Source organism: Pteropus medius, unplaced genomic scaffold (genome assembly GCF_902729225.1).
Source record: "Pteropus medius unplaced genomic scaffold, Ma_sr-lr_union100, whole genome shotgun sequence".
Taxonomy (NCBI): Eukaryota; Metazoa; Chordata; class Mammalia; order Chiroptera; family Pteropodidae; genus Pteropus; species Pteropus medius.
Window position 1 is genome coordinate 38,154,724 of NW_024355205.1, and position 12,642 is coordinate 38,167,365.

At 52.0% G+C, this 12,642-nt stretch overlaps 1 protein-coding gene across 2 annotated transcripts; it reads left to right on the forward strand.

Annotated features, from left to right (window-relative positions):
• Positions 1-501: 501 nt before the first annotated feature.
• On the forward strand, positions 502-10,030 carry NDUFV3 (NADH:ubiquinone oxidoreductase subunit V3). Of its 2 annotated transcripts, XM_039857778.1 has the most exons (4): positions 502-700; positions 1,827-1,947; positions 6,773-7,867; positions 9,789-10,029. In XM_039857778.1, exons 1-4 carry the CDS (start codon positions 656-658, stop codon positions 9,950-9,952), a joined length of 1,425 nt encoding a protein of 474 aa, XP_039713712.1. In that variant the 5' UTR covers positions 502-655; the 3' UTR covers positions 9,953-10,029. The 2 variants fall into 2 exon arrangements, with proteins under 2 accessions (XP_039713712.1, XP_039713713.1); XM_039857779.1 differs by lacking the exon at positions 6,773-7,867 and having other exon boundaries at positions 513-700; positions 9,789-10,030.
• Positions 10,031-12,642: the final 2,612 nt, after the last annotated feature.

Sequence of the window (12,642 nt, forward strand, 5' to 3'; positions counted from 1 at the left end):
GTGACCACGCGGATCGGAGGATGAGGTCTGACCTGACGCCGCAGGGTGGCCGCGGAGGGAGGCCGGGCGTGTGGAGCGAACCTGACAATAACGTGCAGAAGGGCTTCAAGCCCACCAAACATAAAGGACTCTCGGCTAGGGCCAGAAATGTCCCGGGCACCGTCTGAAGTCTGTGCATCTAGCTAAGGGATACGGCCAACGTCGGACCCACCCCCGCACACGGTGACAGAAGGCGACCCTCGCAATAAAAACAGTAGCCGCCCTGCGCGGGCGAGGACCACCCGCCTGTGATTGGCGGCAGTCCCAGGGGCGTGGCCTCAAGGTTTTGCCCGGCGAGCCGGGTGTTGGCCAGGGTGCGCGCGCAGGACTACAGCCTCTGCCCCGCCCCCGTGCCCGCCTGTGATTGGCGTCCTCGGGCCAGGGGGCGGGTGCTCAGGCGGTGGTGCGCGCGCAGCGGCCGCCCTGCTCCGCCCGTGCCTGTGATTGGCACCCTCGGCTCAGGGGGCGGGCCTTAAGGCGGCAGTGCGGGCACAGCGGTTGCGTCCATCCGGGTGTGGCGTCCGTCCGAGTGCGACCTCCGTGCAGGTGCGACCTCCGTGCGGGTGCGACCTCCGCCAGGCCCGCCACTTGCCCGGTCCGCCCCTGAGTCACCGCGATGGCGGCCCTCCTGCTGCGGCAAGGACGAGCCCGAGCGCTGAAGGTAACGGGGAGCCGCGTAGGGCCGCGGCGAGGGGCCCTGACGGCCACCTCCGGCCGAGCAGAGGGCGTGGGGCCGGGACAGACGGCTGGCGCTGGGGGGCGCCGTAGGGGCCGGCGAGCGGACCCTCTACCCGTGCCGGACCCGAATCCACTTGGGCGCCTCCGGAGTGCGGTGCCGGGGCCACCGACAGGTGCGGGGCTCCCAGGTGTCGTGCGCCGACGCGCCCTGTCAAACCGTTCAGGACAGCGTCGTCCTACTGAACCAGGAGATGTAGGGAGGGAACTTCTCGGTACCCGGTTGACCCGGTACGTCATTTGGCAGCTACTAAGAAGCCAGCTTAACGTTACCTCGTCCGTGAAAAAGGAAGAAAGGGGGGCTTTCCTTCTCCACATGCAAAAGCTAAGGCTACTTCACGATATTTAAAATTACAAGAGGCTCTTATTACAAAAGCGATAACTGTTCATTGCAAAATAAAGTACAGGTGGGAATTCCGTGTCAGCGTCTACTATTTACTCCTCGAGTTATCTAATTTCAGACGAGTTTTTCTGCTTCACACGTTCACATACTAATGTGCTTAAAGTTATAAACATAAAAATTATTTTCATCTTCACATGTGCACGATATGTCTGTTCTATGTCGAGAGTCTAGAACAATGCCCAGCACTTAGTAGGCCTTCATAAATATAAGCTGAGTGACTTAACAGTTTATAAAATGTTCCCCACTTATGATATACTGTAAATTTCAAAGTGATCTTTTTTAATGGCCAGATAGTATTTTAATTTACTTCCTAAGTATAGAGAAACATTTTGCAAAAAAGAATCATAGTATTTTGTAGGTTAATAGGTAATTAAAGACTACAAAAAAAAGGCACAGGAGAAACTCTGGTTGGAGAAGTACCCAAATGTTAATATTGAGTGTCCTTGAACTCAGGTGTAATTTTCTTCTTGTAGCTTTTTTGTATTTTTTAAAGTTTCCATACTACATGTAGATTATGAAGTGTAGTAGCCATGAGAAATATGCCATGTGAATGCAAAGCAGAGCATTCATGTGTAGTATTCATATGTAGCAATAGCTGTTGTGAATGGAATTATTCTCAAACACACATACCTGTTCATTCTTTTGTCAGACTATGTTCCTAGAAGGACCAATGTTTCAAGGACTTGCTCCTGCAGTTTCTCTCTCTGCAAAATCAGGAAAGAGTGACCAGGGATTGCCACCAAATCCCAAGAAGCAAAGTCCACCAAAAGGTAAGATTTTAACGGTGGTCATAAGGGAAAAGACTCAAATAAATCGATCAGCTTCCCACACATAAAAAGGAGTGTTACTAGCTGTATGCTTTGTGATTTTTCAATTTCCAGCAGTGTCCAGATTATAATCAGACATAGGTCTGTAGCAATGAACACATCAGTAATGTAACATCTTTGACTCTGCATTTAGCCCTGAACTGGTTCTGTCTGTATTTCCTAACCCCGAACTCTGATGTGTAATAACAAGATGCAGAGTATGAAGGCTCTGCGGTATTTGGCTACCCTCATACAGACCCCGTACTCCCGTGAGATGGCCGTGAGTCCTACCTTATTTTTCTGCCCCGACTGTGACTGTTTTCACTGTTTTTGAGACTCACCTGTGGTTTCCCAGGCTTTGCTCAGCCACAGTCCAGAATCACGGGCGTCATTTTGTGACTGGAGAGGGAGTTAAGAGCACGCACCGTTGTCCATTACGACTCACTTTGACGGGGCGTGAATGTCTGCTCCATTTCCAACTCTCTCCGTAGTCATTTTGACTTTTATTGTCAGTTTTTACTTTATTTTTCTCCCCGAATACCAGTTTAGCATATCGTCATTGAAGGAAAATAGGAAATACGACAGTGCGTCTTAAATACTTCTGGGAATTTTGTTTTCTACTCCCTGCTCATTATTAATTGCTTATAATCCATATCCATTGCACTTAGTCTTAACTGATAAGATCTTAGTTAACTCTTTAAAAATATGTAATATGTACAGTCTCTTGACAAATCTTTGATCTTAATGTGGGGTTTAGAACGGTAATTCGAGTTTGTCTTATTTTCATAATACCATTTCCTTAGTTTGAAAGTGTTTAGAGTCTTTTGCTTTTTCCTCTCTGGTTCGCACACAGAAACGTCGGTGGGTAGGGGGTGAGATGCTGGCGCTCTGTTGAAAGTGTCAGCCTGTTGCGGAGACACGCCTTCCTGCAGGTGTCCTCGGCGGTGTCCTTGGCCGCTGTCTGCTGGAGGCCCGATTTCGACAGGAACATTATTTAATTCTGTCCTGTTCCTGCCTCATCTTTAAATCCCGTGTTCTTTTTTTAATTTGTAAATTTTTAAATAGTTATCTTCGACTAAAGGACTTTCCTTTTTTTTTTTGTCATGACCATAATACCATTATCACGCCTGAAACATGATTACAAGAATGTCAGTTAAGTTCTGTGTTGCACTTGGCATGTTTCTGACATTTTTTCCGTGTTTACTGATGAACGAGGAGTTGAGCTTTATTACTGGCATTATCCTTGCCCTCGGTGAATGTTTGTCTTATATCTGCGATCTTCATAGGTTTGGGAAATTGGATTAATGGATTTTCGAATTTTGCGGCAGAGCCAAAGATGCCCCTTTTTAGAACCATGCTTCTGTATGTGGGGCACTTCATCCTGTGACAGTTTAGGGAGCGGTGATGAGAGAGATCACCAACCTGGGAGTTGGCCCCGGGCTCCTGTAGCTTCTGCCCCGGGACACAGCAGGCCCATGAGCCTTGGGCCGTTTGTGCCTGAGGGGATCAGCGTGCTGGCTTGCCAGGTGACGTGAGACAGGCCGAGGGGCTGAGAGGCGTGATGCGCGCGCCCCGCCGTGCAAATCCGAAACGACAGTGTCTATACTGCACGTTACGTTCGTGTCTCAGAATTTAAAAGCTAGTTCTCTCCGCATTATAAAGAAAGAATGCTTCTAAGTCGGCGTGCGCGGTGTCAGGGTCTCTCCGAGGTGTCAGTGGCGGGTAAGCGCACGGTGCAGACCCCGCCTGCGGTGGCACAGTGCCAGATTCAAGCCCGGTCGAGGGTGAGTGTATTTTGTCTTTCAAGGAAAGTCACTATGAACCCTAAACACTGTCAGAGTGTCGGTGTCCTGAGACAAACAGGTGAAGTCACACGTTCAGAGGGAGAGCCGTTGTCCCTCTACGTGATGGCGCGGTCCTCCCGGGACATCATTCCACCCTCCTGCGTGCAGACTCAGTGTGGGCGCTGGCCCTTCGGTCCAGCAGTCACTGGTGGCGGCTACAGACCATCCTGGCGAGCTTCCTTCCGAGTCACAGCGGACGCTGAGCCTGTGCTGCAACGGGTGGGGAATGGACCCCCGACCAGAAGCCTGTCACCCTGTCCGCGGGGCCCTCCCCACAGCCTGTCACCCTGTCCGCGGGGCCCTCCCCACAGCCGGGTATGGACAAAGGACACCTGAAAGCATTCTTATTCCATATACTAGAAGCTTCCTTTTCAGAAAAATTTTCTAAATCATATTATTGTTAATCCCATTTGAAATTTTCTTTCCATTTTCAGTAGGCGATAAATCCGCCTACAGTGTAGTTTTATTAACTTACGTGCAATTTGAAAAATCTCCACAACAAATATTGAAAGATTCAGCCATGATTTTTTCTGTTCAAAGCAACTTATCTAAGATAAGCCTTATTTTAAGTTACCTTTTTTTAAATCCCCTTCCCCTTTTTGCCTACCCTCTTCTCCCTCCCCTCTCCTCTCCCTCTTCCCCTCCTCTCCTTCTCCCCCTCCCCTCTCCCAGCCATCGGTTTGTTCTCTGTATCTGTGAGTCTGTGTCTGTTTCTGTTTTGTTTGTTTGTTTGTTTTGTTGTTTGGCTTCCACATATAAGTGAAATCATATGGCGTTTATCTTTTTCTAACTAATTTCACTGAGCATAATACTTTCTAGGTCCATCCGTGTTGTTGCAAATGGTAAGATTTCATTCTTTTTTATGGCTGAGTAATATTCCGTTGTATATTTGCACCACACCTTCCTTATCCAGTCATCTATCGACGGACACCTAGGTTGCCTTCTACCTTGGCTATTATAAATAACGCTTCAGTGAACATAAGGGTGCATATATCTTTTCTAATTATTTTCATTTTCTTCAGATAAATACCCAGAAGCAGAATCGCCGAGTCATAAGGTAGTTCTATTTTAATGTTTTGAGGAACCCCCACACTGCTTTCCATCGTGGCCGCACCTGTTTACGATCCCACCAGCAGGGCACGAGGCTCCCTTCTCTCCGTGTGCTCGCCCCACGTGTGCTCGCCAGCACGTGTCCTCTCTTGTTAACAGCCCTTTGGACAGGTGTGAGTGGATAGCTCACTGTGGTTTTGATGTGCGTTTCCCTGATGACTAGTAACGTTGAGCATCTTTTCACATACCTATTAGCCATCTGTGTGTCTTTGGAGAAATGTCTATTTATTAGGTCCTCTGCCTATTTTGAAATTGGATTGTTTGGGGTTTTGTAAGGTGCAAGATGTTGGGTTGCGTAAGTTAATTTTTTATACTTGTTCGATTTAAACTCAACATAAGAGTGGATTCATGATACGGGTGAGCAGGCTGCCGGGGTTTGGAGGCTCACGTATCTTACACATGGCCGTTAGGAATTTCTGAGCTGTATTGGATGTGCTTTAGAGAGACAGAGAGAAGGGGAGAGAGTGTGTGTGTGTGTACTTTGCCTCATTTAATGTTTAACGTGATCCTGGAGCTCCGTGTGCCTTCTGGGAGTTACCTGCACCAGCATTTGCTCTGGGCAGTCAGAATGCAGAGTCTAGGCTGGCACACAGCCACAGAATCGGGGACAGCGTGGAGGACGTCGTGGTGGAGGTGACGGTTTTAAACTGTCCCCCCTGCCCCCGCCGTTCAGTCATATCTCATCCCTTCACACTGCCCATTCGCCTCGCTGGCCCGTCTGTAGTTTGGGGCTATTCCTCAGTTGTCTGTGACCATTTCCTATCATTCTGTTATATATAGGTCCCTTAGCTCAGAAAACAATTAAAAACCTTTTTGGATGCTGGAAAGTTAGTAACACTAAGAATATGGTTTTTTTCACTTTAGAAAAGTAGGATTGAGATCTTTATAGTATAAAATGGACTCCTAGAATTGAAAATAAAAACTCTGGATTTAGAGTTTGCTCATTCGTAATATATTTTTTAAATTCTGCTTTAGATTTGAAAAGTAATTTTAGTTTATAAAAACTATATTTTTCTTCTAATCTTTATGGTTGCTTTACCACCTGAGTACATTGAAATCAAGTCCAATCACTGCTTTGTAATTTCGTTTTTCATAATTTATAAAAGTAAGGCTTTCGTGTTAGCACTTACTCTACTTTTTTTTTTTTTTTTAGTTTAAAACTTGTCGTTCCCAGTGATATTTAGCATAGACGCTTTTGGTCTCGCGGTACTTGAGTTCCCTGGCTGGAGAAGTCCCCACATGGCGTCGGGTGTGGGAGGCCCTCCTTCCAGGGAGGGCGGCTTCGCTGGCCGCACGCCCCACCCCGACCCCTCTTACACCCGCAGAGGCACATCCCACCCCGGGCAGGCTCTCGTCTCCACTTCTGCCCTGCTGTTTTGTTCAGAAAGTTCAAGTTCACACAATACGGATAACTTTTTTAATATTTGAGGAGCACCGGTTTTTAGGAATTTAGGAAATTATACATTTGTAAAACTTCTGCATCTGGAAATGTCTTTGTTTTAGTTTATCTTAAATTCGGAGAAAATTGTATTTTAAATATAATTATCAAAGGAGCCCTCTTGTGAAAAATGGAGACAAGTTAGTTACTTCTGCCGTTAAAAATCTCCATTTTTAAAATCGCCAGTTATGGAGAAAAGCGTCTACATGTGTGACTGTCCCCTCAGGTGGCTTGGCTCTCACTAAGAGCGGGTTCCCACAGAACCTTTCTTACGCTGGTCACGTTGAAGAGATTGTAAATGCCAAGTTGGTATGTGATGAAATGTCTGTGACTTTGATGAATTTAGATTGTTTTACTGAATGTTAAAAATAACGTTCCTCTTTATGCCATTTCCTAGATGTAGTGGGACCAAAGGAGAGGGTCCGGCCGCTAAGCACCCCGGCAGCGGCTCGCTCGCCCAGACACGCAGCCCCACCCAGCTCTCACGCGCCCGGTCCGAGTCGAGGCGGGGCGGTAGCTAGCCCGGGCCCCGATGACAGCTTGCTGGCCACAGACGAAGGGGTGCCAAAGGTTTTGTCAAGGAAGACGTTGGTAGAGTTCCCTCAGAAAGTCCCATCCTCGCTCAGAGAACAGGGCTCCGATGCCGAAGCTCTTCGGAAGGGCAGGGGAGCGGCGGGCAGCTCGTCGCCGTCCTCGTCCTCCTCCTCGTCCAGCTCCTCCTCCGAGTCCGAGTCCGATGATGAGGGGGGCAGCTCGGAAGTCGTCTCTCAAGGGACACGCAGAGGCGGAGGGCGGGTTCCTAAACCAGAGGCCTCCCGTTCCTTGGAAAATAGAGCCCCCCAAACGTCAGTATCAGCAAAAGCGAAGGCCTGGTCGCCACGGCCACGTCTGGACGTCTCCTCTGCAGAGCAGCCCCGCGGGGCAGAGAAGACGGGAACCCCCATCCAGCCGGCCCGGGGCAGGAAAAGCACCAAAGCAGAACCCGCGGCCGCATCGTGGGGAGAGCAAGAGTTTGCGAAGCAAAGTGCAAAGGAAGATAAACGGCAGAGAATAGTGAGAGTGAGCAAAACGGGGAAAGACGGCCCGGAGCCCTCCGAAGTTAGGACAGTCTCGTCTGACCAAACGGGACCGGGGTCCGCTCCCCGGGCGGGCGGCGGCCCGGCGCCCACGCTGCCGGCAGACGAGACCGCCCCCGGGGGGTGGCCGCGAGCGGCTCCTGGGGCCAGAGCGCGACCTCCGCAGCGGGGACGGGAGCCCGCGGGGGACGCAGCCTCTGCCCCGCTCCGACCGGCCGCCGCGGGGCCGCAGGCGCGGGGAGAGGGCTTGGAGGCTCCCGGGGAGACCTTGGAAGATCGGCCGCCCGTGGAAAGCGCGGAGCCAGCTCCCGTTCACAACGAAGGTGTTTTCCGTGAGGAAGCAGCAGCCCCGAGGCTCGCGGCGCAGGGCGAGGCCACCGAAGACGCGGAGCCGGCCGGCGCCCAGGGCGTCCCTGGTGCGTGTGGCCCTCAGGCCAGGCTGCGAGGCGGGGGCTCGAGTCCGAAATCCCTAGGCCACCGAGAGGGAGCAGGCCCCGGGCCCCGGGCACTCCTGACCGCCGCCCGACCCGTGTAGTTTTGAAACCTGGCAGCTTAGCATCGCCCCCCACGTCTCCTTGGGAGGGTGCGCCAGTGTCCGCTCGTGACCCCGCAAAGCGGAGTGCACGGCCGTTCACCGGGGTGGCGGGGAGAGGGGTGATGGCGACCTTGGTCGTCAGGTCAGGCGGGCCCGCAGGCATCCTATGCCCGAGGGAGGCCCGCCTGTCAGCGGTTAGAGACGGGAGTGACCCGAGGGCAGCGCAGGCAACACCGACGACAGTACTGTGTCCTCCCTTCACCCGGAAGCACAGGAGGCGCCTCAGTTTTCTCTACTGAATCTTAGGAAGGGCCGTTCTTGCTGCCACAGCTTTTTAAAGGGGACTTTATTCCTGTTACGTTACCGTTGTGTCGTGCATCGAATGCGCTTCGGGAGGGTCGCGGCGCAGCAGGTCTCCCGTCCGGACGCCTCGAAGCGCTCGGCTCACCCAGCCCCGCCCTCCCGCCCTCCATTCCTCTGCAGCCCCCTTTGCCTCATGTGTCACCTGGGCGTTGTCGTTACTCGTTACTCGTTATGTTGATAGATTTATGTGTTCTTTCCCTCTTTGTTTTCTCCTCCTGTCGTGAATATGCGAAGTGCCCGCGCTTACCCGGCTTCTCCGGAGGACCTGTCACCCCTGTGTCGGTCCTTCCGCTGTAAACTGGAGGCGAAAACCAAAACCTTCAGGGCTTTCCGACTGCAAACCGTTTTGAAAAAATGTGCTGCTAACTTTTCGTGAATATATGGTTTCTTCTCTGTTCTCTTTGCCCTGCGGAGGCTAAAGATGCCGCCCGAAGCACAGGCTGCTCCGCGGGGCGGGCGGTGACTGGGGCTCGGCGTTTGCTTGAGTTCTGTAGGCCCACCTTTCCCTTCGACTCCTGCCCGCCCTGTGCCACTTCAAGGGTGTCCCGACACCACGCTCCCTGAAGCTGGGAAGCACTCGGCTCGTTAGGAAACCGTTTTTGTTTAATGCGACAAAAAAAAAGAAAGGCAGAGCTCTTGGTTTGGATTCAGGCAGTGGGTAAATGTAGTTATTTTTTGTGCATCTTGAGTAGAAATTCAGAGAAATCCAGTGATGGGCATTTAGGGTCAGTGAGAACTTAACCCGACCTTCGCTGTCACCCCACGGGCTTCGTCCCCGAGCTGTCCTCTCTTGCCTGTCCCCGCACCGCGGCAGCCAACATTCCTGTCACTTCAGCCACACGCTTTTAGTTTTAGGATCTCCAGATGTCTAGGTGTATTGCTTTTTCTTTTTTTTTACTTCAAGAAACGCAGCTAAATTAGTATTTTTTAGTCTATGAATCTAAAGTATATGACTTTTTAAGTTAAAAACGTCACATCTCATTTCTAGTTCCCCTTAACTGTTGTTATTGGAACCGTTGCAGTTTATCTAATTTTCTCGGATTCAGAGACTTAGAGATTTAGTCTCTGCTTTTGAACATTTTCTGTGTTTGTCTCTGTTAATAGACAGATTTCTGATGGACCCATTTCCCCGCATCCCTGTGTGACCCGAAAGCCCCGTGATGTCCTGGAGACCCTCAGCTCTGGGAGTCCCAGGGCCTCGGGGGGCCCCGGGGAGCGGCCCCGCTTCTCCCGCCGTCAGGGCTGTAGCTCTGGAGGAAACTTCGACCTCGTCCCTTCGTTGTGCTTTGAGGACACTGTTGCTTTCCCGCTTCTCTTTTCTAAGGAGACGCTTCATTGGTAGCAGGTTGGGTCGTAGAGAGCGCGGGGCGTGTCTGTGAGTCGCTCCCTCGCGGCCGGGTCCCCGTCCCACGTGCTCACCGCGTGTGTCTCCTCCACAGACCCCGCAGAAGCCGCCGTGCCCGCCGAGCCGTTCGACAACACCACCTACAAGAACCTCCAGCATCACGACTACAACACGTACACCTTCTTAGACCTGAACCTGAACCTCTCGAAATTCAGGCTTCCTCAGCCCTCTTCCGGACGAGAGTCTCCTCGCCACTGAGAGCTCCGCTTGAAGATCACCCTGACGTCATATTGGCTGCTTTCTGGTCTCCGGAAATAAAGCCCTCTCAAGCCACGGGGCCTGGCGTGTGTAATTGGGCCGCCTTTCCGCCTTCTCGGCAGGTGGTGGCTTAGCAGCGCCACCCCAGTCACTTACTCAGCGTGGGTTTAGACACGTCTGTGTGCACACGGTTTTTTGAATTTTAAAGTTGAGCACGTAGGTGCTTTCTGGCGGTGTGGCTCTGTGTGGAGCCCCTCTGATTTAATAAATTAGGAGTAGGGGTTTTGCTAGTTTTAATGTCTGCATTTCAAAGCAATTATAATAATATAGCATTGTATTATCAGAGAAGGTACAGAATCTTTTTGCTTGAATTAGGTGTTCGATGTAAATTCAGGGAAGTATCCAGTGGCGGGATTAGGGGGAGGTGAGCTTTGTTCCCAGTAACCTTCCGTCACTCAAAATGTCCCGGATGCCTGGGGCAAAAGCACTGTCTGCGCCAGGCACCCACGGGGACGAGGGGAGCAGGCGGCTCTGAGAAGGTAACTACTTAGATGGGGAAGCTGCTGTTCCGGGAGCTGAGATAAAAGAGCGTCCACCCGTCAGGGCAGGGTCCCCACCCGCCGGGCCACAGTCCGGTACCAGCCGTGGTGGGCCAGCGAGCAAAGCATCTGTGTCTGCAGCTGCTCCCCAGCGCTGGCATCACCGCCTCAGCTCCGCCTCGGATCATCAGGCACTAGATTCTCATAGGAGCTCCTGGTGCCACAAAGGCTGGGGACCGCTGGGTTAGGGGGACATGTCCCAGCCTGAAGCGGAAAGATGTGTGCATACTCGGCAGTTTCGCTCACGCTTCCTTTGTGCCCAAACTACGGGCTTCATTTCATCTCACGAGTTCTGCGCTTGGCCCCCAGTCAACTTAACAGCGAACAATACCGTGGATTTCTAACTTACGATCCACATCTCTGTAACCCTACACTTCTTAAAATTAGGCCAAGAATGCCAAAACTGAAAACAGAAATTGTGATTATCTGCTTCAAATTTTATCACCCAAGAGGCTTAGCAACTCAGCAGGAGTCTCCCAGTCACATATTTTATTATAAAACTATCGAGGCCACGTGACCAAAGAGAAAACGGAAAGCTGAGGTTACCTGAACTCTGCCTGGCTGCTGCAGCCACTCAAATTTTATACGTTCCCCCCGTGGCAGTGATTTTAGACATAACCGTATAATGTACGTACAGTTTTCTCCTGGTTTTTTAATAGGTTGTTTGTCAAACTGTGGTCCATGGAACCCCTGAGATGTGTGAGGATGCCTGGGGCGGGTGGCGGGTGACATCGACTGTGAGGCCACAGAGCGCATCTTCCTGGACCGTTCGAGCCAGAGTCAAAATTCTTTTTGTACTAAAAGGGGTGCGAATAGGTTTTAATCTGTGTGACGTTTCCCCTGGGAACCAGTCCTGTGGGCCATCTCAGTCTCCCTGCGACTTGGGTCCCCTCTCTGCCTCCTGGAAAGGCTTCGTGGCAACAACTGGCTGTGCCAGGCCCTTCTGCGTGTGAGACCCACCATCGCTAGTGACTCTTGGTTCCATCTGGTGGCAACACGATTGCCCCCGAGTGTGGTGTCGCATGGCTCATGTCCCACGGTCTTTTGGAGGAGTGCCGCCAGGAACAGCCGTGTGGCCATAACTCACTTGTATTCGGTGGCGTCTGCAGAAACCAATCTGATGAATCACGTGATTCATGATCACGTGTCGTGCTTTCGTTTCCGCGAGATCTGAGTTAAAGTATGCAATAATTTTATCTCCTTGTACATTTTTCCTGTCACTGAGCACTGGCGTCTTTCTAGACATGTGTCCTCTTATACTTGTCACAGTTCAGTCCCTGTGGACGGGAGGAAATGGTGTAGAAGTCGTACGTCCAGCCATGGCTCCACGTGTGTTCTGCCCTCCTGTTCACCGGCAGCTGGCTAATCACCGAAAATCAGCAGAGGGGGCGGGGGGCGTTTTCCGGTTCTGCCTCCAAACCCGTGCTTTGGGTTTCGGTAGCTTCTGCCCTCCTGGCTGTCTCTCAACTGCTACTCAGAACCGGGGCCGTGCTAGGTGGCTGTCGGCTAGCCACCCATCGCTGTCCCCTCGCCACCCAGCGATGTCCCCCCGCCCCACACCTCGCATGAGGAAGCCGCCCATGGCCGGTACAGCGAGCTCAGCGCTACGAGACCCTGCGAGACCCCACGTCCGGGAAGCCGAGGGCGGCGAACCTCCCCGCGAAGGGCCCGAGGGCACGCGTCTCAGCTCCGCCCCCTGCACGCAGTCGGTGTTGCACGGTCTTCTTTTTAATGCTTTAAAATACTGAAATCATCCTTCGCTTGTCGGCCAAGCAAAAAGGAGCAGACGGCTGGGTTTGGGGGCCCAGTGCGGCGGCCCCCGGACTAAGGGGGTCCCCACAGCCCACCGCGTTTAATTAAAGGGCTGGCCAGAGAGGAGACTGAGTGCTGGGTGTAGGTGTGCGGCCCCCGGTTTTCTCTCCCTGACCCTCCTTCCCTGTCCCTTCCTCGTGTCCTCATTCTAGAAGGAATCTGAGGCAACACCAGGATACGAAAAGATGGCTGTTATCGGGGGCCGTGTGGGACTCGATGTCTCATGTGAGTGCTGAAAGGTGGCCAGGAAGTCCACAGCAGGGGCCCGTGGGATGGTGG

Excerpts from the sequence above, each read along its gene's own strand:
- NDUFV3 (XM_039857778.1), top strand. The coding sequence starts at position 656 with ATGGCGGCCCTCCTGCTGCGGCAAGGACGAGCCCGAGCGCTGAAG. Across the intron at positions 1,948-6,772 it reads GAAGCAAAGTCCACCAAAAG|ATGTAGTGGGACCAAAGGAG; the intron begins GTAAGATTTTAA and ends GCCATTTCCTAG. Across the intron at positions 7,868-9,788 it reads CGGCGCCCAGGGCGTCCCTG|ACCCCGCAGAAGCCGCCGTG; the intron begins GTGCGTGTGGCC and ends TCTCCTCCACAG.